At 37.5% G+C, this 26,668-nt stretch overlaps 1 protein-coding gene across 1 annotated transcript in view; it reads right to left on the reverse strand.

Moving 5' to 3' along the window:
* Positions 1-26,668, reverse strand: part of lgr5.S (leucine-rich repeat containing G protein-coupled receptor 5 S homeolog) — a 114,569-nt gene that overhangs the window by 25,710 nt on the left and 62,191 nt on the right. The window contains exons 3-11 of the mRNA XM_041588604.1: positions 23,945-24,016; positions 21,551-21,622; positions 16,597-16,812; positions 13,104-13,175; positions 8,139-8,207; positions 6,763-6,834; positions 1,546-1,617; positions 539-607; positions 378-449 (exon numbers count right to left, since the gene is read on the reverse strand). Of these exons, the coding sequence (XP_041444538.1) occupies positions 378-449; positions 539-607; positions 1,546-1,617; positions 6,763-6,834; positions 8,139-8,207; positions 13,104-13,175; positions 16,597-16,812; positions 21,551-21,622; positions 23,945-24,016 (786 nt within the window). The remainder of the gene's footprint in view (positions 1-377; positions 450-538; positions 608-1,545; positions 1,618-6,762; positions 6,835-8,138; positions 8,208-13,103; positions 13,176-16,596; positions 16,813-21,550; positions 21,623-23,944; positions 24,017-26,668) is intronic.

Here is a 26,668-nt window from a genome sequence, read left to right on the forward strand (position 1 = left end):
CAGATATTTTATAAAACGTCATCAGCGAAGCTTAAAGACAACCTGCACCCAATAGAGATTCCCCACTCTTGTGTAGCCCACATGCCAACTTCAGATTATTAGAAAAAATTCTTTCACATCAAACCATTTGTCAAATAAATTGGATCTGATGATTTTTTATTTATTTTTGCATTTTTTATCAGGTAGCAAGAATTTTACTGTCTATTTTTTATGAGAATCACAAGCAACTCACTGCTAGAATATACTCAGCGATTACTTTTACTATTCATTATTCCTAAAAATTGACTCCAGGTTTATTTATCTGGAATAAGAAACCACTGAAAGCACGGGGCTCATTTCTCATCAGTTATTTATATTTAGCTCACAAGAAAACTTACAGCACTTGCAGGTTAGGCAGCTGACTGCAGACTGCGCTGGGAAGGTAGACAAGCTGTGCTCCTGTCAGTGTCCTGTGGGAAGACAGGGAATGCAATCAAAATTACTGATTTAAACTTTATATTCCCTTTTGATTTTATTACATGAAGAAATAATAACGTACAGACTTTCCAGGCTTGTAGTTCCAGTCAGATCAGGAAATTCTGTGATTTGTGAAGCCCCATTAAGAATCCTTAATATAAAAAAAAAGCAGAAAACAAAAACAATTTTCTCAGTTAAAGGACGAATAATAATTGTAGTGTTAATTATAGGCAAGTGGGCCTAATTAATTCAAACTGAAAAACATGTGGAAAGGACATGCTAATTATGTGGTGTGTAATAGCCAACTGGTTATTTTGTTTAACTAATGTGCATTAGATTAGGCAGCATCAGTGTGCATAAGAAAAAGACATTTTAATAACTACCTTTATAGTGCCATCGCCTGGAATGCTCATGCATTAACCCTAGTGATGAATTAGTGGAGATGTGTGGCTGTTGTTCTGTGTCAATACCAAATCTGATATCGCGGCATACCAATTAGTATCTAAATCATTAATATAGATTCCTTTAGAACCTGACAACATAAAATGCCCTTGATCCACAGAAATCACCTTGTTGTGTTGAAAAAAAAAATGAATATATTACAAATTTGGAGTATTATGCCTATGACCCTACTGCCTACTGGTGGTAATGATATAAAAGAGCTGAAGCCCAAGGGAGCACCTGTCTCCACAAGGGAGATACAGTACTCTAACAGAATAGGCAAATGTGGAGTCAAAGTTTATTTATAACAGACACTCTTTTGGGCACAAGGTATTGAGCTGGCAGTCCAGGGCATGACCCCAAGCTTAGAAAATATGGTACCAAAAATCCAGACGGCACTCGGGTAAAAAGAAGGCAGATTTAATGTAGTTACTGCCTTCCTTTTAACGGAGTGCCGTCTGAATTCTTGGTACCATATATTATGTGCAGTGGGGATTTAGTTTATTAGGCAACAACAAATAGACATCCTGTTTATGGCACCTAGGGGCTTAATCTGCATGATGGATTTATTTACAAAAACACAATAACATAACAATACAAAATTAGCCCTTCATTAGCAAATGTTATGTTTTAAAAATAAGAACTCACAATGTTCTAAGCTCGGGCAAATGTTGAAAGGCCGATCTTCCCACATGTTGAATAGGGTTGTCATAGAAGTGACTGTAAAAAAAAAAATATTTTAATATTAAAAGGACGTGGTTGGTTACGATGTTTTCAGTCAACACTTTTAAAAGTATGATTTGCAATTCATGAAATAGCTTTATTACAATATTTGGGAAAAACAAAGTAATATTTAGCCGCTAACCGCACTTTCTAAAATGTCCACTGTGTCCACAACCCCCCTCCTTATAACTTTCTTGTTTTCCTTCAATAAAAGCAGAGCCTTCTCTGCACTTCATGTATGTAATGGCTAACAAACCCTATCAGGAAAAACTTAAAGAGCATAACATGTAAAGCTTACAAGAGAAAAGGATGATACGATAACAGTTTGAAAGGGCAGCATTTTCAGGATGTAAAAAATTGCAAGAACCATGGGACATTATATAAGAGGGATAACAGCGTAATTTTGTAATATTCAGAAAGGTAAATACAATAAATATGCTTTCAGTGCACACATGATGAATATACACAACTTTAATCAATTAAAACTGGATTGGAAGGACCAACTGCTTCTGTTATGCTGCCAAATTCTACGGTTTGTACTGAACTCTATTAGTTCATTTTCTCTTAATAATAAAACACATTTCACTTGATTCTAGCTAAGATGAATATACTGTAGCTCCATTTAAAATAAAAACTATTTAACAGACTTAAGGTATGGTGATTCGAATTACAGAAAAATACACCTTGTATGGAAAACCTCAGATACAAAGAATTCCTGATAATAGATCTTTTATCTGTGTATGGTTAATGCCACACCTTGGGTTCCACGGAAATGCCAGAAACCACCCATGTCACCCGCAAGTGGTTTAATAAGTTGTTTTAACTAAAACAAAAATGCATAAACACCATTTTTTCTATAAATACTGGGTAGATTTGCAACTGTCAGTAATGGCAATGAATCAGATCTTTGCTTTAATTGTTTTACCTGCACATGGCTGAAAAATAATGATCACTTATTGGTTGAGATGGTTTATTGCCTAGGTGCAAATTTGCCTATTGTTTATAAATGACCGTCTGTAAGGGTTGTTATAATGGTGGCTGTAAAATTATTATAAAGACAAAAGTGTGAGCTTTACACAATCTACACAATCTAATTTAAAGAAGAGAGATAGCCATTGGTTATGGGTAATCTTCTCTAAAATCTTAGGAGATCATAACACTTGAAAAATTAGGAGAGAATCAAATAAAACTTTTTCAGGAAAATGCTAAATGAAGGGTACCACTATAAAGATAAGTTCCAGGTGAATGCAAAAACAACATTGTGAGAGAAGGCATGAACAATAATAATTGTTAGGGTGCATGCATATGGTGTGGCTAAAAGAATACATTAATTAAGGTTCCAAATGTTTTGTAGTGTTTTTCATAGGGCCAGTATTTTGCCACAAACTGTTTCACCACAGTCACTGATAAATTAGTAGAACATTATAACTGCATTTAAAGAAAAGCTTAAACTACCAAAAAAAATTATTATTCAAGAAAACACACAGAGACTCCCAATTTGGTATATCTATAGATAAAATTGCTCAAAAATCTGTAGAAAAAAATGTCCACTGTGTCCACAACCCCCCTCCTTATAACTTTCTTGTTTTCCTTCAATAGAAGCAGAGCCTTCTCTGCACTTCATGTATGTTATGGCTAACAAATGTATAGCCATAATGTATGTTTCCTTATTTTTGTAGACATATTACATTTGAGAATTGATATCAGCACATGCATAACATCTCCAATGGGGAATGTTTTCTTAAGACAGGGTGCAGAGAGAAATGACAGCTGCAGCACGCGGCTATTTGATAACTCTCAGGTGATGGAATTCACCAAACACATATGATACAATGTGGGAGTCCCATTTTTTTGATGGTTTGTGTCATTTTACAAAATAAAAAACTATTTTAAACTTTTACCATATGATCTATTAAACATTAGAATGCAATATCAAGCTTAACATGCTCTGCTTCTGTGGGGAATCAAGTCTGAGACAGTTACAAATGGTTGAGTTATCTTGGCTATATATTATAATTATAATAGAGTTCAATAGGATATATTATAATGATCTGTACAGGCTTTAAATGTGCAGTGTGTAGCCCTTAAGATGACCCACACTGCATTGACTACTAAGTGGACTAATATATTGGGCTCATGTGCTGATATCTTATGTTTTCTCCATTTTCCCAAGGTTCATTCGCATGAACAACTTTTCTTTTAATCATATTGTTAAGCTTCTCTTTTCTATATTTATACTGTATTAGGAATTATTTATAATTCAATGGAGTTTTATGTGTATGAACTTTCTGTGCAATTCCACTGTTTTAACCAGTCATGCAGGCATTACACAACAGTAAGCTTTCACTTTTAAGCTACCAGGAAGTATGCACGGTATAAGTCTGAGCACAGTGACATCTACAGGCCATTTGTATAAACACCACATATTCCCCCTATAGTAGGAAAGCATTTGGACAACTATAATAAACAGCAATAATTAAACAGTATGCATTTTAAAACAATATTATACATTCTTCACATAAAGTCCTTGGTCCATGCAGGTAGTTTTCTGATCCTCTCAGTAAGCATTATAGGTTCACTTTCTTCAGACCTATTGCAGTTGATACCAGGAGTAGGAAAATGTCCTTCATCAAATGGAGCTTCTCCAAAGTCATTCCTAACAGGAGCAAGACGACTTGCATTCCATATGCGACCATCAGACAGTTCATATGTGTATGGTCCTCGCTGGCGTCTCACTTCAAGTGGTGTAGTAAATTTAGATTGTCCTTGTTTCAGTATTCCTGGTTTCTTAATTCTGACTAAAGATCCAGGTTGAAAGTGTACTTCTCTGGCACCATGTTTTGTGTCAGTATAAGCCTTGCATTTGGCTTGCTGACGTTTCACAATGTCAGCAGTAGATGATTTTGTAGGCACAGTATTTTCTGGAAGTTTGATGTCTGCAACATGTACCTTAGTGCGCATCTGTCTGCCATGTAATAATTCAGCTGGAGATGATTGGGTTGTTGCATGGCGCATTGCTCTATAGTTATGTAGGAACTCTGTTGTAAATACTTTCCAAGATTTCCCAGTAAGATTTGCTGTCTGTAGTGCTTTTTTGAGACTTCTGTTGAATCGCTCAATTTCTCCATTTGCTTCTGGGTAATACACTGAAGATTTCCTATGCACAATATTCCTCTCTCTCAGAAAGGATTCAAACTCATATGAGACAAACTGTGGATTACCTACTCTGCTGAAGACTGTAGACAGAAATGTTATTGCTGGAGCTTTCCAGGTAATAAAATGGGCATGCCCCCGAAACATTGTTTTTTGTTTGGCTTGACATATTAAACACAGGGTTTATCCCCATTCTGCAATTTTCCTGTGTGCTGGAGTTTTTTTTTTTTGCTCTACCGGTAGGGGTGCCATCCCCCTAGAATCCTTTAGCACTGGGTATATTATTTAGAGAGGCCAGGTGTGCTTGTGAATTCTCCTTGAAGCTTTCCAGTTAAGAGTCAGATCACAACTTTGGGAGTGCAGGTGGTCAGAGCAATGACCACATCAATGAACCAAAGCAGTCCTCAATCTGACAGGATTTTTAAAACTGCTGGATCGACATCTGGGCAATTTTCAATTAGATATCGATTGGGGAAGTCTGTCCCCCATACACTGGCCAATAATCCGTAGACTTGGTCTGTCGGCAGCTTTATTCGGCCTGTGTATGGCCACCTTTAGTTGGAATCAAGTACAAGCTACTGTTTTATTATTAAAAAGAAAAAGGAAATCATTTTTAACATCTGGATTATTTGTTTAAAATTGAGTCTATGGGAGATGGCCTTCCAGTAAATTGGAGATTTCTGGATAACATGTCCGGATAATGGTTCCCATAACAGTATATGATCTACTTGAGTGTTTAATATTATATTTTATATAGAATCATTGAATGATTTCCTTTTTGTGTGCATGTGTAATATTTAGTATGTCGTTTAATTTCAAAGCATTGGTGATCTGTTCATTAGCTTGTATGCTTTTTTTTATAATAAGATCCTCAGGGTATACACAGAGCCAAGTTTTGTGATGGAACATACTTAAGTGTATTTTCTAAAGTTGATTTATATATTGTTTCTATATTGTGATTAGGCAGCTTTATATTTGGCGATTGGTTCAATATTTTTATATTTTATTTCATTACGTGCAATGATTGCTAAAAACTATGGCAACATTTAAAGGAGATTGCAACATAAGGTACCCACACGCCAAGGCAATTTAAATAGGACACCTAACATTTATTGTCGATCCAAAATTGAATCATCTGATCTGGTGCACATCTCCATTTGTAGTTTGATTTCCGGTTGCCTTAATAAACATGAAAGTCTCTTCCCCTTTTTGAGTTGCTTTGGAGTGCGGGTAACTTATTTTGCAAGCAGGGTCTCCCCAGAGGATTGCACATTAAGCAGTATATTACTTTAGTTGACATTTAACAAAGCAGCCATATGCAACCCCTGTGTATATTTATGTTAAAATCAATAGCAGCCCTTGTATTGATGGGCTAAAATGGTTTTCAATTTACATTTGGGTGTTCTGACCTTGGGGTTATACTTTTCAACATTGTGTGCTGTTCAGCATCCGAATTACAATTGTCTTCTTTGATTTACCAGTATTGTGAACTGTTTAATGTCTTGCTCAATTGTCTAATCATTCCAGTGTGGAATGTGGTTTTGGTTATAGGATAATCCAGCCACACTAAGGCAAATTTATTGTTTTTTTTTCTTTTGGTTTCTGCCTCAGTCTCTTAGAGTTGTGTTCATGAATAATGCAAAGCACGCGTTTATTGTCATTAAGATTAAATTGAATATGCCATTTGTATTTCCTATTTGTCTTGTATGCCAGTTAGATTTCTATTTAACCCCTTTTCATACATAGATGGAAATCAGCCTAAAACATTTAAAATTTTGTTTGGTTATGCACCTATGGCATATGTATTATTCTAGCAACTGGACTGGCTGTTCCAATATAACAATTCTCATATTTTTCTCTACTCTGCCTTTGTCCCTTTTTCTTTGGTTGTCCCCTTGTGTTCTAATTTCCACATTCGGTTTTCACATTTACTTGGTAACTGCATAGATGCAAACTCCATTCATTCCAACTATATTTTGTTTTACTTACATTGTGATTAGCCAAGGGTTGCCAATGAATGCTTGTTCAGGGATAGATCTGATGTTGTTACTATGAAATCCCCTAAAAAAAGATGGATGGTAAATAATGAAAGTAAAATTATATGTTGAGAAATAATGAATGCAGGTATGGGACCTGTTATCTAGAATAGGGTTTTTCAGATAAGGGATCTTTCTGTAACTTGGATCTCTGTACCCTAAGTCTACTAAAAATCATTTAAACATTAATTAAACGCAATATGATTGTTTTGCCACCAATAAGGATTAATTGTAACTTAGTTGGGATCAAGTACAAGGTATTGCTTTATTATTACAGCGAAAAAGGAAATCATTTAAAAAATATATATTAATTATTTGTATAAAATGGAACCTATGGGAGATGACCTTCCTGTAATTCGGAGCTTTTCTGGATAACAGGTTTTCAAAAAAATGAATCCTATAACTTTATCTGAAAACTTTATGGGGCAAATTTACTAAAGGGCAAATTTTCGCCAGGGGGCCACTTTGCCACACTTCGCCAGTCGCAGATTCATTACTACACTATACTAATTCACTAAAATCCGAAGTTGCGTCTCCGAACACTGGTGAATCTTCACTAGTGTTACTTCTGCAGTGCGAGAATTTCATTGCGAAGTTTCGCTAGTGTTCATTTCTGCCTAGAGAAACTTCGCTCGCACTCTTAGGCCACTTTTTCAAACACATGTACAATGAGCCATAATAAAGACAGAAGAGATCCTGTAATGCCCTAGACATGAACCCACCCTTAAAAAAATGTGGCATGCCCCTCAAAGTAGTTTTAAAAAATTGCTCACACATAAATCTTTAATAGTCTAAATAGTTCGGACTTTTGAAGGCAATCCCGCTTTTTTACAACTTAAATGCATTTCCGGAATACCGGATATGATGTCACTGACAAAAGATTGAGAAAGATGTAGCTTCATATTATCAGGTTCGCCTGGTCTGAGGTTGCGAAGTAAACTCTGGTGAAAGAAGTAATGTTCAGTAAAATTCGCATGTTAGAGAATTTGCGGAGTAACGACCGTTCGCCAGAGCGCAAAGTCGCTTGGCGATAGGGTGCGAATGCTAGCGATGGTCTTGTTCGCTAGCGAATTGTCCTTTACGCCTGTTAGTAAATTGGTGATGTCCCTGCAGATGAAATTTCTGGCGAATTGTCGCTAGTGATGGCCACTTCGCCCTTTAGTGAATCTGCTCCCATGTCTGATACAATTGTACTCCTTGTTTTTTATGCTTTGTAATGCTGTTTATTTCTGTTATATATATTATAATTTAATCATATATTATCACTGAAATCAAGGCCTGAGTTCCATAACAATACATACAGTAGTTTGTTTAGCAATTTACACTTACAGTTCCTTAAGGTTCTTCAGGGTTTTGATAGCAGCAGGAAATTCATCTAGATTATTATAGTTCAAGTCTCTAAAAACAGTGAAAAAAGCATAATGATAATCAAGTCATTTTAAACCCAAAGGAGTCATTTAACATAGAGTATATCAACAAGCAGTAAGTAAATTTCAAACCTATCCCTGGCTAATGTGAATAAACTCAAAAGCTGATAACTGCTGCTATGTCGTTTTATGTAGCAGCAATGTAAACTAAAGTACTTGCTGCTTTTTGATAACTAACCCTAATCTGTAAGAGTTTCAAAGCAAAGCAGGCCTGTGCAAGGTAAGTTCTACCTATGGGCATGCTCTTTCCGGCCATCCCCTTCCTATATCTGTAGATCCTGAGTGCAAGCAGTCTCAGCAGCATAAGAAAAGCATAAGAAAAGCTAAAGGGCAGAAGGTTGTTCACATAAATCCCGCTTGAGCATTATATATTCTGAGCACTAATAACTGCCTCTTGAATGGTCCCCACATAGTTTTTGAATGTCTGTAGATACCATCTCCAGAATTAATATACAGAGAGTAGTTCCAGGATGTCAAGCTATTGGCTCACTTTTGAGGATCTGAGCAGTTTTAACTAGTCAAATCTGGGCCTCAGCTCATTGCTGTTCCATGAAGTACTGCACCAAAGTATTGAAATGGATGTATTTCAGTAGTGTATTATTTTTGTTCGAATACAATTAACATACTAAATCCTTATTGGTGAATAAATACTATAAGGATCTGGGATGTCCAATTATATGAATTATATTAAACAACACCAAAACACATTAAGGACTTAAACCCCCAGATGCTTACACTTAGGGGCAGATTTATCAAGTGTCAAATTTCGAAGTACAAACGACTTCGAAATTCGACCATCAAATTGAAAAACTTCAAATTCGAATATCGAATTCAAATTTTTTTTCACCGAATTTGGCAATCGTACAATCGAATAAAAATCGTTCGACCGAACGATTAAATCATTCGAATCGAACGATGCGAATGATTTTAGCGTACGATCGAAGGCTTTTTATTCGATGTGTAAAGACTTTAAAAAAGTTTGTAGAAGGTCCCCATAGGCTAACAAAGCAAGAAGTATTGAAGTCGAAGGCTTTTTAAAGAGACTGTACTTCGATTATCGAACGGTCGAATATTCGAACGATTTTTACTTTGAATTGAAGTCGAAGTAAATTCAAAGTCATAGTATCCTATTCGATGGTCGAAGTATCCAGAAAATGACTTCAAATTTCGAATTTTTTTACTTAGAAAATTCCCTCGAATTCACTTGATAAATCTGCCCCTTACATATTTATTGTTAAAGAAATAGTCATATTTATTAATCATTTATACCTTTAGCCATAATTAAAAACCCCCTAAACCATACAAATAAAGACAATGCAGATTCGATTGTATTATTTTCGTTATCTCTTTTTATAATAAACAAGCATATATTGTAAAGCTGAAAACGTTTGGCTTGAAATCAATGAAGCTTTTAAAATAAATATGTGGGTATAAGATTTGTGGGGCATTATTTATAAAATACTGGATGAAGCTGCAAGTAAATCATTATTGCAATGTCTTTCCCTGCTTCAGCTAATTTTAGGTTAGAGACTTGAAGTCTCTAATATTACATAAAGCTTTCCCGTTGTACAGTGAGCTTACCATATGCTCCATAAGGAAATTGCAGACCAAAACTAACCCTGTAATTTTTTTTTTCCTCTCTTCTGGCTGGCTTCATGATATTTTTACTACACAGGAAAACACTAGTCATCTCTGCATTTAACTAACATATTATTACGAACATGGTTAAAAACATTACTTTTCAAAGTCTGTCAGAAGCCTTGAAGAACTGTCAGAGGTTTTTTTATGTGCAGAATCCTCCTCAGGAAAAAATGTGAGAACGGAGGACAAGTTGCCAAATAAACGAAATATGTACTTTCTGTTAAACCTTTCTAAGCTTACTGGTGCCAGTTTAGAAGACAGACCCAATTATGAGTATAGATATTAACTGTATCCCAATTCAACATGTCTGTTTTTCCATAAGATGTAAAAAAGGAAAATTATTGCTATTGTACGCCAGCACTAAAGACAAGTCAAACAAGGAGGAGAGAGGAAGATATAAGTAACACGGCACATAGAATGTACCTGTGCACCACTTCTCACTTGCATATGAATCTGTTTTTCGTACAGTATGGAGAATAAGTACCCGATGGTGGTTGTGCAGCTTGTATGTATGGAATCTGCACTAGTGGCGAAACCCAGAAAACCCAGCTGATTCCATTCATGCAAATGACAGTTTGCACTGCCATATTCAGGCCATGTGCCATTGCTCTTACAAGTCAATTCTACACAAAGACTCACACTGGGCAACAGAAGTGTGGTCCTAGCTAAAGGAAAGACCTTTAAAGTATCAGTATATAAAACTGTAAAAGAGTGTATTAAAGGACAAGGAAAGGCAAAACATAATAATGGGTCTATGGAAAGGAATACTTGAATAATGTGTAACAGTGCTATTTTGCTCAACCTCTAAGCCCTTTACTAGATCCAAATCTGTAGTCTTCACTTAGTACAGAAAAAAATGCTATGCTATAAAGTATCAAGAAGACCAAGACCAAATGAATGCGCAGTGCATAGTCTTCAGAATTGGCGCATGCTCACATCATCCTCGTGCACTGCTGCTCTTGCGCTGTTGCTTGTGCACTTGTTGTTTCATCAGCTATAACAGCTCAAAGAAGATAGTATGCGCAATGGAAGTGAGCACGCATGGGCAGTTCAGAAAACCCATTGCTCATCGTGATGTATGCTCTATAAAGATGGCGGCCGTGACTGAAGTGTGCATAAAAAGTTTAATCAATTAAGCAGCCATTATGGGAAGATGAATTTAGTTAAACATAGGGATCTGGGAGAGGAACGGGTAACAACTTATTGTGATTTCTTGAAAAAAATGTGTTTCCTTCGATCCATTTTATTTTCTTTTCTGTTGTTCTATTATGTTTTCTCTTTTCTGATATCTCCTCTCACTCTGCTTGTTGATTGTGTAATTTGCTTATGATGGTACTCGATGCTTGTGTCATTTGCGTTACTGACCTGTTTATACTTTCTCAGTATGTACATTTTGACTCTTGCTGTTTCACAATAAACTTGCAAGTTATAAAAAAAAAATGTGTTTCCTTGTTGTTAAATCAATTCACTTTCTCAAACTATATTAGTAGATGTCAATGGAAATTGAACACAACCTCTCCTGCAAAAACAGTTTTTCCTTAACACAAATATAAAATGTATACAATTTATATTTTTTTCATGGAAGCTTGGAATTTCTGCAGATTGTGATATTAAGTTAAATTGTAACACAGAGGGGCCGATTCACTAACTTCGAGTGAAGGATTCGAAGTAAAAAAACTTTGAATTTCGAAGGTTTTTTTGGGCTACTTCGACCATCGAATGGGCTACTTCGACCTTCGACTACGACTTCGAATCGAAGGATTCGTAGTAAAAATCGTTCGACTATTCGACCATTCGATAGTCGAAGTACTGTCTCTTTAAAAAAAACTTCGACCCCCTAGTTCGGCATCTAAAAGCTACCGAAGTCAATGTTAGCCTATGGGGAAGGTCCCCATAGGCTTGGCTAACTTTTTTTGATCGAAGGATATTCCTTCGATCGTTGGATTTAAATCCTTCGAATCGTTCGATTCAAAGGATTTAATCGTTCGATCGAAGGAATAATCCTTCGATCGTTCGATCGAACTATCTGCGCTAAATCCTTCGACTTCGATATTCGAAGTCGAAGGATTTCAATTCCTAGTCGATTATCGAGGGTTAATTAACCCTCGATATTTGACCCTAACTGAATCAGCCCCAGAATGTATAATACCCCTCCAAATCTATACATAGAGGTCATATTTATCAAAGGGAAAAAATAGAGCTCACCATGCTTTGCCAGAGGGATATTGCAGAGTTGTCTTTTCACGTTTATAGGATTTATAGGGGGAGGGGGTGAAAACAGAGCAAACTTTCTTTTCATCCTTTAATAAATAAACCCTGAAAATCCTATACAGGTGAACAGGGAGCAAGGGAGTTCCCCTCTAGGAGAACTGTATTAAATTCTACTTTCACTCTGATAAATATACATCAGGCAATTAATAAAAAAATATAGATAAATCATTTCAGAAACTGAAAATCAATATTACTTACATAAATACTGGCACAGAGCATTTAATGTGAGTGTCTCTTCATCTCCTCCAGTTTTATACACATTATTAAAAGGTTTGTAAAGTTAAATGTCTAATCTAATTTATAGCATACCTTATCCCTTAAATATTAAATTACCATATATTAAGACATTGTTGTTGTTCATATGATGAGAAACAGGCAAATAGGGTTACAGTGGAACATTTTAATTTATTTTCTGGCACCACATTGAAGTACACAAATACAGTATACTGTTTCTACTTTTGCCTTGATAGACCTTCGTAGGGAACATCATATCATTAAGAGCAGAAAGAATAAAGCATTGTAACTGACTGGTTAACTTTTTGAAACATAAGCCTCTAATGGAATTAGCAACTAGACTAGTGTATTGACTTTTCCATTAGTCACACACTATGGGGCTAATAGGTAAAATAGTACCAACATGTAACATACTCTTCATTTACACCAGCTAAAAAGTCAATTAGGTGGAAATGTATATAGTTGTATGTGGGGTTTTGTTGCACTAATGGACCCTTTTTAGCATGAATAATGGTTGAGATAGCTAGAGAAGGCATAACTCAAAGGTACTGTGAATAGGTACAGCATTTGTTTTATACAGTCATCACAAGAACAATAATAACAAACAGTTGGCAATTAGGCAAGCCAGAAAGCACATTTGCCTTTTGAGCTATTTTTTATTCTTTTTTTGAATATCAATGAAAACAGTGAAAAGGTTGAAACAAATAAGAGGTCAACTCACAAAGTCTCCAGACTGTGGAGCCCGTCAAAGCATTTCTTTCCCAGGGAGTAGATTCTATTGTTATGGAGATGGCTGCAGGGGAACATTAAAAGCACAGTCAGAAAGCATGCTGCGCACGGTGAACCTATGCAAACTTCCTCAATGGATGCTTCTAAAGAAACGTGTTTTCAAGCATGCATGTATTGTATACAAGTCAAGCCCTGCCAAAGAATTTATTAGAGGGCAAGCACCTCAGGTTTTCACGTTCCTCTGGCAAGAAGATTGGCAGCTGTTTTATGATTTGGAATTGCTGCATAAGATGCCTTTAATGTCTTCTGTTTTTCAGCCACATCTTTAATAAAGAGGTAACCTTGCATGCTGCGTTGAAGCAGAAGGCAGATGACCATGAGACCACAGAAATCGGGATACTAGTTAGCTCACATTTTAGGCATTATGGGCTTCCTACTGCTTTTTCTACATTAAGAACTATAATTTTACACTGAATTTCACATGATCAATACAGAAGATGTTAGACTTGCTAAACAGAAGACATTCACGTATTTTTATATATATATATATATAATTATAAGTATGATTTACTCTGCCAAAACTATTATACAAAAAAGTACTTAGATAAATTATTCCACCCTTGAATATACATTAAGAATACTATTTAGAAAAAAAACCCAGCAGTTAGAGAAAAGACAAGCTCGTTCACTTCATTAACAATCCAACACTGTGTCTGGTTTTCCAATCTCAACCTCTTTTATTAAGAACTTATTAAAGTCAAGTGTTAAAATACTCTGTTATGGTATTTGGAGAGAGAGGAAATGTTGTTATGCCGTGTTAAAAAGCTACACAGAATTATTATGTGCCTCATGGGACTCACTACAACAAGACATATTGGGAATTTATATGAGAAAGGAGATGAAAAAAAAAATCAAATGTAATATTTGCCTGTGGCACATTTTACATGGTGGACTATTTCCGCCAGTGAGAGATGGAAATTCCTGCTAGGCATACAATTTCCTGAAAGCTGAGAAATTCGGATTTAAAATAAAGCAGAATATTCTGCAAGCCAGCATGTTCTGCAGTTTTAAGGTGCAGTTTTATTTTACTGGTCAAAGCAGCAATGTTTTCATCCTATGATTGTCAGTGGTTCCCTTGGAATTCTTTGTGTGCTGGTAAAGGTTCAAGATTTAATTGAATGACAAATTGGATTTATATCCAGACCCTAATGCTGAACGCGTGTATTTTGTATATTATCCTGTACTTCCAATTACAAGACTAACACAATTTGGAAATTTCAGCTTTGATGTCCCCAGGAACTGATATCTTGTGGATGCCACATTTTTGTTCAGAGCATCATATTTTTGGACTAGAGCCTCACAAAAGTCTACGTCTAAGTCACTACAAAAACACCAAAAATCATGCTGCTGCTGTTCCGCCCACAAAAAAGTGTGAGCCCCAGTAAACTGGGCTGGCACAGATGACATTTCATAATTTTGAACGACAGTATGCCATTAAAATGGCCCGAATAAAAATGGCCATGCATGCTATGATCTGCTCAAGGGTCATGGAAGGAACAGATATTTGTTTCCCAAGCCTATAACAACATAAACTGTTAGGGGTCTGCACAGTATGGTTGACTACACCTGATCATACAGTATTTTCCACACAGACCTATGAATATCTGTACCATTCAGAATAGCTGGATAAACAATTATGTTGCCCACTTGGTCTGGAGTATTTGTAAAAGCAATATTTCCTAGTGGCACATGCACCTTTACTCAAAGAGTAATTCTGGTTTGTATGGAAACCAGGAGCATTCCACTTACTGTTCCCACTATACTTATGGTGAGGCTTTTGTACACGACAGGTGATTATTAATCTAGCTGACATTGAGAATGGTGCATAGATGGTTAAAGGAAGCATATTTCTAAATCTAACAAAAAATACACAGTCAGTAAGAAATATAATACAGCATAAAGCTGGCCATAGACGCAAAGATCCGATCGTACGAATCAACGTACGATCGGACTTTCCCATCTCCCGACCCTCCACTAACCATTCAGATCAAAGTCTTTACCATTCCGATCAAATAAGAACAGATCACCCAATGTTCTGCCCCTGACAGCAATCGTACGATACTTATGTCTGACAACACTAGTGACAGTCTCCCACTGAAAATCGTACGATCGGCAATACACGCAGAGATATTATCGGCAGGCGACAGAAATTTTCTAACCTGTCCGATCGACCAAACGACCGATCTCCGACGGACGAAAAATGTCGGGACTCTCCACACACGGTCCGAAAATCGTACGAATCCACGATTCGTACGATCGGATCTTTGCGTCTATGGCCAGCTTAAAAGGTATTTTTTTTATTTACATCTTTTCTTGGTGCCCTATCATTAAGAGAGATAAAATATATGCAAACTGGAATGATCATGGGAAGATAAGCAATCCCTTTAAAGGAGAAAGAAAGGCTTTGTGCACTTGGGGGTGCACCCCCAAGTGATTGTATTGACTTACCTGAAACCCCGGGCTGGTGCTCCTATCAGCAGAAAACGGCACCAGCCCGGGGTGAAACCAGTGAGCATCACAGAGTGATCCTCTTCCGGCTTCTTCTTGCTTCAAATTTCCCAGGGCAAACCATGCACCGTTGAATGAAATAGCCGACTTTTTAGTTAAAGCAAGGCTTTTCGTTCTACTGAGAAGAAGCCAGATGAGGATCGCTCTGTGGTGCTGACTGGTATAACCCTGGGCCAGTGCAGTTTTCTGCTGATAGGAGCACCTGCTCAGGGTTATAAGCCTTAAATATCTCTTTATTTGTGATGTTGTGAAATTGGCTATATTATTAAAAATGTTCAAGGAAACAAAATAAAGGCAAAAGAGAACCTCTATTGTCCTAGACATGAGCCCAATCTAACACAAATGTGGCATGCCCCTCAAATGGTTAAAAAATATATTAACAGATAAAAAATTTTAACAGTTACAATTTTTTTTAAACTTTTCGGCATATAGGATATGATGTCACTGACATAAGATTAAGTAGGATGTAGCTTCATTTTATCAGTTCACCGGGTCTAAGCTGGTGAAAGAAACTCAGGTCAAAGGAGAACGTTATGGAAAATTCGCACTTGTGAATTTCATTGTGAAATCATTCACCGTAAGGAAAATTTGCCTTTTGAAAGGGCTTGAATATCTGTTAGTGATGTACTCGAACACTAGCGAATTGTCCTCTACGCCTGATTTCCCTGCGGATTGGATTTCTGCTGAATTTTCGCAGTGAGGCAACTTCGACCTTTAGTAAATCTGCCCAATTGTTTTATTTCAGGTAGGTATCTAAAGCAAAACATTTAATTCATGCATCTGTAATGATTATGGTTAATATACTTCACCAAACTACACTTCACTACATTGATATTTTCCCTTTAAAGAAAAGTGATATTTTGAACCAAACAATTACATTTGCATATAAACAACCACAACCCCCAATTTCAACTTACAGAACTACCAGGCTTGAAAGGTTTCTGAAGGCATAATCTGGTATATGATGAATCTTGTTAAGTGCCAAGGTCATAGCCTGTAATGCAGACAAGCTTTCAAGTGCTCCCATGGGAATCTCAGTCAAGGAATTGTCATCGAGCCAGAGGTGACGGAGGGAAAATAAACCATTGAAAGAGTTTGGTGGAACATAGCTGATATGGTTTGCATCCAACCGCCTAATAAAAAAATACATATAACATTAGTATTGCTATAGAGCTTGAAGAAAATGTTGTATGCTGCATGCATTGTGTTATATTTTATCCACGTTGATTGGGTTTTGCTATCTGTATGAAATTTAACCATTAATATGCCCGTGGTAAAATGCCAAAATGTATTTCTCCTACATCTAATGAACATCATCCAAGTGTGACTCACATAAGGCTGAAAAAGATAATTCTGGTGGGAAGCCAAGCACCTTACTATGACATTCCCATTCAGCAATGATGGAATTAATAAACAATGACATTAGCCCTGGCAAGAGTATGTGTCACTAGATCTGTCTTAACAAGAATAGGGATATTAGATATGCACACTGATAGGTGCAACAATTTGGCTAAAGTATAAATAAAGATTTTTCTGTTCCGCATGGGGACGGGTTAAAAAATGATGTCCTTTATGGGTTAAGAGCTCACAGAGGCTGAAACTAATGTTATTCTACACAATTGTAGTGCAGGTGCTGTAACCAGTAACTTCTCTTAAAGTAAATATGCTTATATTATAACAAGGGGCTTGCTATTTCCTAAAATACACGACCAAACAAACCGACAAAATTATTAATCACTGTATTGTTTTGCAGTTTATTCATGAATGTCCGTATTATCAGAGAGACAATAAAACATTATACAGGCAAAGGCATGATGCTTAATGATCACCTTCTGTATTATGCAGGGCACAAGATTATTGCTACAAACAGCCCATTGGTTTTCTTACTAGGCTTGAGCAAAACAAAATCAAATAGCACAAGGTTAACTAAGCAATTACATTTTTTAGGAAGTCTGTGTTTTAAGAAAAGACAGATGGGCACACAGATAATCTAACACCGTATGGCTGGAAAGCTCGCACAGTCTCGCCGGCAGTTCTATTGTAGTCGTCAAAATTCTGACACTGTTTGCAATGAAAATGCAGAAAATAAAGCTAAACAAGTCAAAGTTCTCTCAGCAAACAGCAAAGCCTGAAATGTTTACAGTACATGTCTCCATGAGACTAACCCTGAGGCAAAGACAATTTTCATTTGAGGTAATGGATTTTGCATGATGTTTTGGACCAACTGTAAGTAGGTTGGAATACATGTATTCTAAACAATGAATATGAGCAAGCTAATTATGCTCACATTTTACCTGAATGTTTAAGAGGTTGATGGGCTTTTTCCAAAATATTTAGTTTCTCAGATTGGTATATTGTAGACAGAGCTGTTAACTGATTACAATATGAAGAATGCAATTTCTGGCAGATGCTTCATTCACAAGTTAGCTGAGCTTAAAGGGGCTAAAAACTGCTCAAGTTGACTGTTTAATAAGTTGTCACTGCACTACAAAATCACTGCATGTTAATATACTCACAAAGAGTTATAGCACGCTAAGAGCTCTAGTCCGGTTGTATTCTCAAGCAGTACTACTACTTTATCCCCTGCTCCCCAGAACTAGTGGTTTCTTCATAATGCAAAATATTTCCCCAACAAGAATCTTGTCTGATTTGGAGCCTTTATCATGTTTCTGTCATGGTTGGCACCCTAAATTCAGAACCAATGCTAAGCACCCTGTTCTCGGCTCTTGCTTCTGCCTTTAACAGCCGCCTTTCACCTCGGGAGGAGCCCTCGGCTAGTCGGATGCCGCCAGGTCTTATTAAGAGAGGTGCAAAGTGAGGGGTTCTGAACAAGCAAAGGGGCACAACAGCAATGCAAAGTCTTTTAGGCAGAAGGTCGCGCTACAAGGTGTAGACAGAAAACGAAGTCAGATCAGGCCGGGTCGGGGCAGGCAGAGTACAAACGGAGTCAGGCAGGCAAAGGTCAAACCAGGAGATCAATCAGCAAGGATAGGAATAAGTGAAGTTGATTACCAGGCAAGGGTCAGGATACAGAGGTCAGGATCGTCAGAAGCAGGCAGGGGTCACAACAGATAGTCAAATCACAAAATATCAGAAGCTCAAATAGCACAGAAGCACCAGGAACTCGCAAGGAGATAACCTATAATTGGCAAAGTTCTGTAGCCCAAATGCGCCTTTTAAACTATTTGAATTTCATTCCATTGTGCAATGACGCAATCATGCCAGTGTGATTGCGCACAGAAAACCTGGAAGTGCGCGCCGCGCGCGCCTTAAGCCAGTGCATCGCAGGACACCGGAGAATCAACACCGCGCGGCCGGGCATCCCCGCCAGAAGAGCGGCGGGTGTCCCCGCCGGCCCACTGGACCACCAGGGTGAGTGGCCCTTAGTTTCATTACAATGTAATATCAAGTCAACATATCATAATCATTTTGCTTATGTAAGGCAAGAGAAGATGGCTGATAAAGTGCTGCTAAGAATTTGAAATTAAGTTTTTGGTCTGCAGAATTCCCAGTAAGTAAAAAATGCAATCTTTGTCAATCAATTCTTGTATTTTGACATTATTGATCCTCTGGATTCTTTCTTTTTTAAAAGCAAGTGCTTGATTCATAATGTTGTAACACTTTTTCAATTTGATATATAAAGAATAATAATAATAATAATAATAAAAGAAGTACTTTTAAAAACGACAGTCATTTCATAAACGATAAAAAAAAGAAATAAAATACAGAAATCCTAAACATGGTCTTAAAATAATGAATGACTGCAGAGTAGACAGCAGCTTGCTTCTGAGTCGGCCACAATCAATCTTTATTAGGGTAAATGGTACAGAACTTCTTTCCTCCTTCCCTCTATAATGGAGAAAGGCTCAAGCAATTTTAGTTTCTTAATAGCAGACAAGATAGTGACTGTGGTGAGGTATGAACTATTGTCAGCATTTCCCATTTAACAGCTGCTCTTGCCTTTTAAAGAAAGTTACCCGATCTCCATGTATCCTAGTTCACAATGGACACAAAACATTACCGACTTCAAATGCTGATAGGAACAAAAGGTTCCATTTGGGTGAAAGCTTTGTGAAAGTTACTTTGTTGCCTTAAAGCTCTTAACTCCATCCACTGTCTTCCTAATTGTTTAACTTGTTTCAGAAATGCATTCCGTGTGTGTATATCAGAAACGCAGGAGACACCTGGTGAACAGAAAATTGCTAGACGGCATGAAAGAGGAAACTAAAATTCAGCACACCTTTATCTGAAGGCACAGCGCGGCTCAAATGAACAAAGAAATCCTAGTTTTCTGTTGCTCAAAGACATCATTTGTACCAGTGGTGTTTGCCTGACCATAGTGCCTTCTCTGTCTTGCTGCTTATCATCCCATCTCATGTCTGATTTCCAGGCATTAAAGGCAACCATTTAGAGCTGTCATGCTTCTTATGTGCTTAATGGCTATTTTTTTTAACTCTGCTGATGTAACTAAAGGGGTTTCTTCTCCACTTCATTAAAGTGGACCTGTCACCCAGACACAAAAATCTGTATAATAAAAGTCCTTTTCAAATTATACATGAAATCCAATTTCTATTTTTTATTAAAGCATTTAAAGCTCATTTAAAAATCTCAGCTGTCAATCAAATATTTTCTGCCCCTCCTCTATGCCTTAAGGTGGCCATAGATGCAAAGATCTGCTCGTTTGGCAACATCGCCAAACGAGCGGATCTTTCCCCGATATGCCATTAACAAACATGGCTATATCGGGTGTAATCTGATTGTTCGGCCGCATGGCCGAACGATCCGATTACGATGTGCCCTGGGTTCCGGCGGGATCGGTCGGGTCAAAATCAAACCTGACCGATCGACCAAACGACCGATCTCCGCCGGACGAAAGATGTCGGCACACGCCATACATGATCCGAAAATCGTACGAATCCTCGATTCGTACGATAGGATCTGTGTGTCTATGGCCACCTTTAGACATAGAGGCAGGGAAGGCAATTACTTTCACTTTCCATTCAGCACTTCCTAGATGTCACTGCTCTCCCCACATTCCCCCAGTTCTCTTCACCATTTGTGTAGCCAGGGCATGGGGATGGACATCAGGTCCCCCATTCTGGTGCACAAACAAGATTCTGAGATGATGCAAGGCTTGTCTTAATAACAGTGTCCACAAAATGGCTAGTGCCTGCTTGCTATAAATATGAATTCCCAGACTGAAGGAAACAAGATTCAAATAATTTGAATAGTGTAATTAAACTTCTTTTTGCTTGACTAATGTGATAAAATAGGATTTTGAATAATTTTTTTGGGTGAAGGGTCCCCTTTAAGTGAACCATTTTAATAAACGAGAACACAAGATATCGTCATGTTTAGGGACTCAGGGGTAAAAAAAAAAGAAATAAAAAGCAATTTTGGCAATTCTCTATCTCTTGCATTTATTTGGTGATGAGTACATTTCAAGAGATACTAGCTACAGAGGACAAGCTTCCAAAAAGATATTGTGTAGGTGTAGGTTATTATAGAGATATTATGATAATTTTGCAGTTTTATCAAATGCTTACACTGAAAATGACACCGTGCCCATATTACAGATTCTGGGTTGGATATGTTAGCATTAGTGTCCAACCACACTTCAGTCATTCTTCTGTAAGGGAATGTATAGGGCAAAATATACTCTCAGGAAGAGACCATAGGCCCATATGGCTAGAGATAATTTTCTACTGAAGTCCATTGAGACTACCACAGCAGTGGCAATTATTCATAACCCAATTTATTTTCATTTGAATGAGCACAGACACGCTATCACTATGCTTAACATAGCATTCTTTTAGAGTTTGCACATCTAAAGTTACCACCCAGTAGCTTTGACAAGTATTCTGCACTTACAGTGACTGAAGGCTGCGGAGGTTGTGAAGAGCTTCACTTGGTACCTGCCTTAACAGGTTGTTCTGTAGCATTCTAAAAAAGAGAAGAACAAGAAATAAAGATCAAAGAGGATGATTTCTATTTGTATGACAATACACTATAACACCTCCACAAAGAATTTAATTGTACAACAAAAAGAGACAAGAAATAATATATACATTGTACTACTATAGCGCAGATCCCACAACCTCATGCCCAGTCTGCTGTATGGCCCTGCAAATTTTTTTTACAGGGAGGGACCGGCTTAGTTACTTTACACCATAGGGGTTGTACTTTAAAATTTGCCATAAATACAATGTTAATAGCTGAGGGCTACATTGGACCAATCGGCCACAGTGCCAGAAAGCTGATTCCTACAGACTTTCAAGTGTTCAACTGTTTATACAGGTAGTGTTGCCAGTCACCCAGTGGCATCCTTATTTGCTCAGCTGCACACACAAAGAAAACAACCTGCTGACACTGTGTGCTTCTGTGATAACATTTACCAGGGCCGCCATCAGGGGGGCACATGGGGTACTACTGGACCGGTCCCGGGCCTTAAGGGAGGCCCGGCTGTGCTGCACTTTCCGAAATAGCTGGCCTCCCGTGCCGCCACTCTTCCGAAGTCCGGAACCGTCGAAGCCCCGAAGAGGTGAATACACTCAAAGTCACGAAAACTTAAACTTAAAGTCCCAAAGCCACGAAAAGACCCAAAGTCACGAAAAGAGCTGAACTTGAAGACCTAGAAGCCTTGAAAAGACCTGAAGTCACGAAAAGAGCCAAACTTGAAGTCCCTAAGCTGCGAAAAGACCCAAAGTCATGAAAAGAGCTGAACTTGAAGTCCTGAAGCCGCGAAAAGACCCGAAGTCACGAAATGAGCTGAAGCTAAAGTTCTGAGCCACGAGTTCAGTTCTACTGAACACCAATGTGTGTTTTTTTTAAAAAAATACTGAACCTCTAGCCACCAATGTATTATTTTAATACTCTATAGGCCCCTGCCACCAATGTTTTTATTTTTAAAATATTCTCTGCGGCCCAAATGTTTTTTTTAACTTGTAAGGGGGGCCCTGGCACCAACATTTTTTTTTAACTTATGGGGGTGCCTGACCACCAATGATTTTTAAAAACTTTTATGGGGGGCTCTGGCACCAATGATTTTTTTTAACTTATAGGGGGGCCCTGGTCACCAATTAATTTTTTTAACTTGTAGCGGGGGGCCCTGACCACCAATTTTTTCAAAAAACTTTTATGGAGGGCCCTGACCATCAATGGCTTTTTATAACTTGTGTTTGGGGGGGTTACCGTTTTTAGCGCTGATGTCTGAGTGGTCTTTTAACTGGGGTGTGGGCAGGATCTAGGGTGGGGCTTGGGGGTGAGCGGGGCCCAGGGGGCCCGGAAATTTTGTTGTACGGAGCCCCTTGATTTCTAATGGCGGCCCTGACATTTAGAGTATCTTATTAGTATAAGAGGTATTCTGCAGTGGGCCAATGTGGAAAGACAGGAGGAAATTCTGAAGTAGCAATAGTAAAAGAAATAACAACAATCCTAGTCATAATAGTTATTTAACGCAACAGTTGGATGTATTAACATTTTTGTATACAGGCACTTTCACTACGTTGTCCCTATTGGAGACAGATAACATTGGACACATAAACTGCAAATTTTCTAATGCTCTCATTAGTTACAGATTTTCAGCAATTGCCTCCAATATTTTCTCCCTTCTGATGCTCATATACAGTGTAATTTCATGAAGTCCAAATTTCCCAATAACCTCTATAAAGTAGGTTAACACCAAGATGACTAACAAAGTGCAGCATTCTCCCAGGTGATTTCTCGTGCCTCTGTTTTTATGTTTTGGTCAACCTCTTTAGAGAAATAGGGAGTATAAATATATAATCTCAAATCACACGAATCACATACTGATTCCCATTGAAGCATCTTGGAAGACTGAAAAGAGCTCCTTGGGTGAACAGCTGCCAGTGTGAATTCATTGCTGCCAATGGTCAATGAAACTCCAGGACTGTGCTTCAAGGGGCAGCTTCTTTATTAGCTGCTCAGCTATGGCTATTCCCTGCATATGATGTATGTAAGTGATAGTTTTACTTTGAAGATGATATTTAAGTATTTTCTTATTATAATTGTAGGGATCAGTAACACCACAATGTATCTTCCCAACAATGTCTGCATTCAGCTTTAATATTATTCAGAAGCCATTTCTAAATTTCTAAGATGTACATCTTAGAACATTGAAAAACTTACTATTATACCTATAGTTAAAATGTTCTGCTTTCCCCCCCAGTAACAGTTCAATTAGAGACCTGAAGGAATTGAGAACAGTAAATGGAAATATAGACAACAAATGCTTAGTATACTTACAAAACTTTGAGGCTGCCGAGCCCAGCAAAAGCTCCCTTGGGGATGTATGTCAAGTCATTTCCTGCAAGACGTCTGCAAGGTTGAATTAAGAAAAATAGTCAATACATTTCTCATCATGTGGAACTCATTTAAACAAGATTCATCTCAAAACAGCATGACTATATACTGACCAAACATGCCAGGGGTAATTGTTTAACAGTCTTGTTTTGTTACTTTTAAAAAGCAGAGACGTAAATACATTTTTAAAAAAATCGCACCACTAGCTAAGCAGTTGTCTAAGAAATGTAAATGTTTCAGGCCTCCTGTAATTCTGGAACTCTGTGTAGCAACATGTGGCCTTTTAATGTGTGCCAGGAAAAGAAGTCCGTTTCACTCCACTAGAACTGGCACTGCAGCAGACAGCGAGTATTTCAAGGATGAGTGATTGGCAATAGCCTCCCCAAATTTCAATTTCTTTTGTAGCATTTACAAGTGGTGCTAAATTGTCAAATAAATGAGTGGTTTCATTCTAGGTTCCAAGGGACTGGTAAAACAGCATATCATTGCTTGGCGTGTCATGATTAGGAGTCAGGGTGGCACAGGCATAAATTCCAAGGCATATATATTTCACTATATGTACAGTATATTTAAAGAGTTTCTCTGTTTACAGATTATGAAAATGTGCAGCCAGGCTCTATCTGTCCAGCTTTCACAATGGTTTAGAACTGTGCAGTCCAACCTGCAGACCAAATGTGGTCCTCTTTGATATGAGTATGGCCTCTGGAATGGTCAAGACCTTCACTGATGAGACCTTTGTATTTGGATGTCATGATTATTTATGATAATCTTTGCCCTGAACATAGTTTAAGAATAACTAACCACTATATACTAAAAGACAGCACTGATTTATAATTTATAATTACAGTGCTAAAATATCCAAATAATGTTTTGCTTTGGTATTTGACCATATTGTCTGTGAAGGCTTATTTATCCATTTAAATCCCCAAACTGCTAATTGACTGGATCTCGGCATTCAACCCCCCAAAAAACTGTGACGTCCTTTCAGATGTAACAAACTACTAGTTAACTTAGAAAAACACTCCCTCAAAGCAAAAGTCAGCTGTGCCCATAGTTTGAAATAAAATAAAACATTTTCCTAATCCCAATAAGAAAATCTAATTTTTCCTTGATCTATATTCAGTAACTTCTACAGTAGCTAGAAAGTCTGCCTATAATACAGAGATGCTTGTTCTTCTTGACCTAGTGGTCCAATTCCATACTGAAAATCCAAACCGAAAAATTTGCCGTGAAATTATCAAAACGTGAATTTTTCGCGTCCGCCTCAATTCTGACGCTGGCATTAAAGTCAATGGGCGTCCAAATAATGTTGATGGGTGACAGTTTTGACACAAGCGACTATACCGACGTGTGTCCAATTTAATACTCCCCACGGTTTCGCTAATTTATTTGCCGGTGGCGAAACACGGAAATTAGCGGCAAATTTATTTTGCACAGCCTATCTATTTACCTAGTTTTTATTTTTACACTGAACAATTCCTTTAAAACCTCAGTAGGCTGGAAAACAGAGCTCATTTTGCCTATGCTCCTAGCTTGAATGGACTGTTGATTTCCACTGAAAGAAACAGACTTTGATTTTCTATATCATATTATAAGAGTAAATGTGTGAATAGATTTCAAACAGACTAAAGTGCAGAAATGTTTACACCTTCCAAAACCTGATGTGACAAAGATGAAAGCTTGTAAAGCTTCATTTAACATTTCAATCAGCTATGACTCTTTTCCTCTTGTGCTGGCAGCCGCACCATTGCAAAGCAAGTGCATGTACATGGCTAGTGTAAACAAGACTATAAATGTGTAAGTTATAAGTCTAATATTCATATAAAATGCCTGCCATTTAAACAAATATTACCATAGATAGAAGTTTAGATTGAGTTTATTTCCCTTATGCAGTTGGTAACTTCTGAAGGAACAGATTAATTTGTCTAGATGGAACTGTTTGAGCATTTGTACTTTTAATATAACAACTGACTAAGTATTAAGCGGTCCCCACCCTTCTGTAAATGCTGTTTCCACTTGAATGTGTAAATGCAAATTTGCTCTAAAGGATTGTTGTGTACCTGGAATGAATGATGCCTCAAGTCTGCTCAATGTAAAGTTAATAGAATGTAACCCTACCTATAAACATGGCACACTTTCACTTCCTGTTAAAATACATTAGCATTTTGAATGTTTCAGTCTAATTGTTTATTAAATTGAACTCTATGTACCTTACACAACTAAAATATCCTAGGAACATCATTGTTAAATTGTTTTTAAAAAGCTTAAATTACAACATGCGAATATGGCATTAATTACGGATGGAATAATAAACGTCGATGAACACTGCATTGCCTTTCATGTTACATACAAAAATGGGTACTTTATTCCAGGAAGGTTCTCCCAGGCTATCTTGTTAAATACCAAAATGATTTCACAAGTGTTTCGTTTTTCTCTAGACACAATTCCGCACAGTTTGCAGCCAGCACTCATTGGCTAATTTCTACTGAACGTTCAGGGAGTTTTGCAGGTCAGTTATTGACGTGTATTGTCGGAGCTGTGTGGGAAAAGTCTGTTAAGGGCTGCCCGTGTTGTTACTTGAGTGATTTCAGTATTCCGCATATTTTATCACTTTCTCAAACCCCACTTCATCACTTTCACAGAGCTGTAGAATTTCAAAATGTGCTT

Source organism: Xenopus laevis, chromosome 3S, assembly GCF_017654675.1.
Source record: "Xenopus laevis strain J_2021 chromosome 3S, Xenopus_laevis_v10.1, whole genome shotgun sequence".
Lineage (NCBI taxonomy): Eukaryota > Metazoa > Chordata > Amphibia > Anura > Pipidae > Xenopus > Xenopus laevis.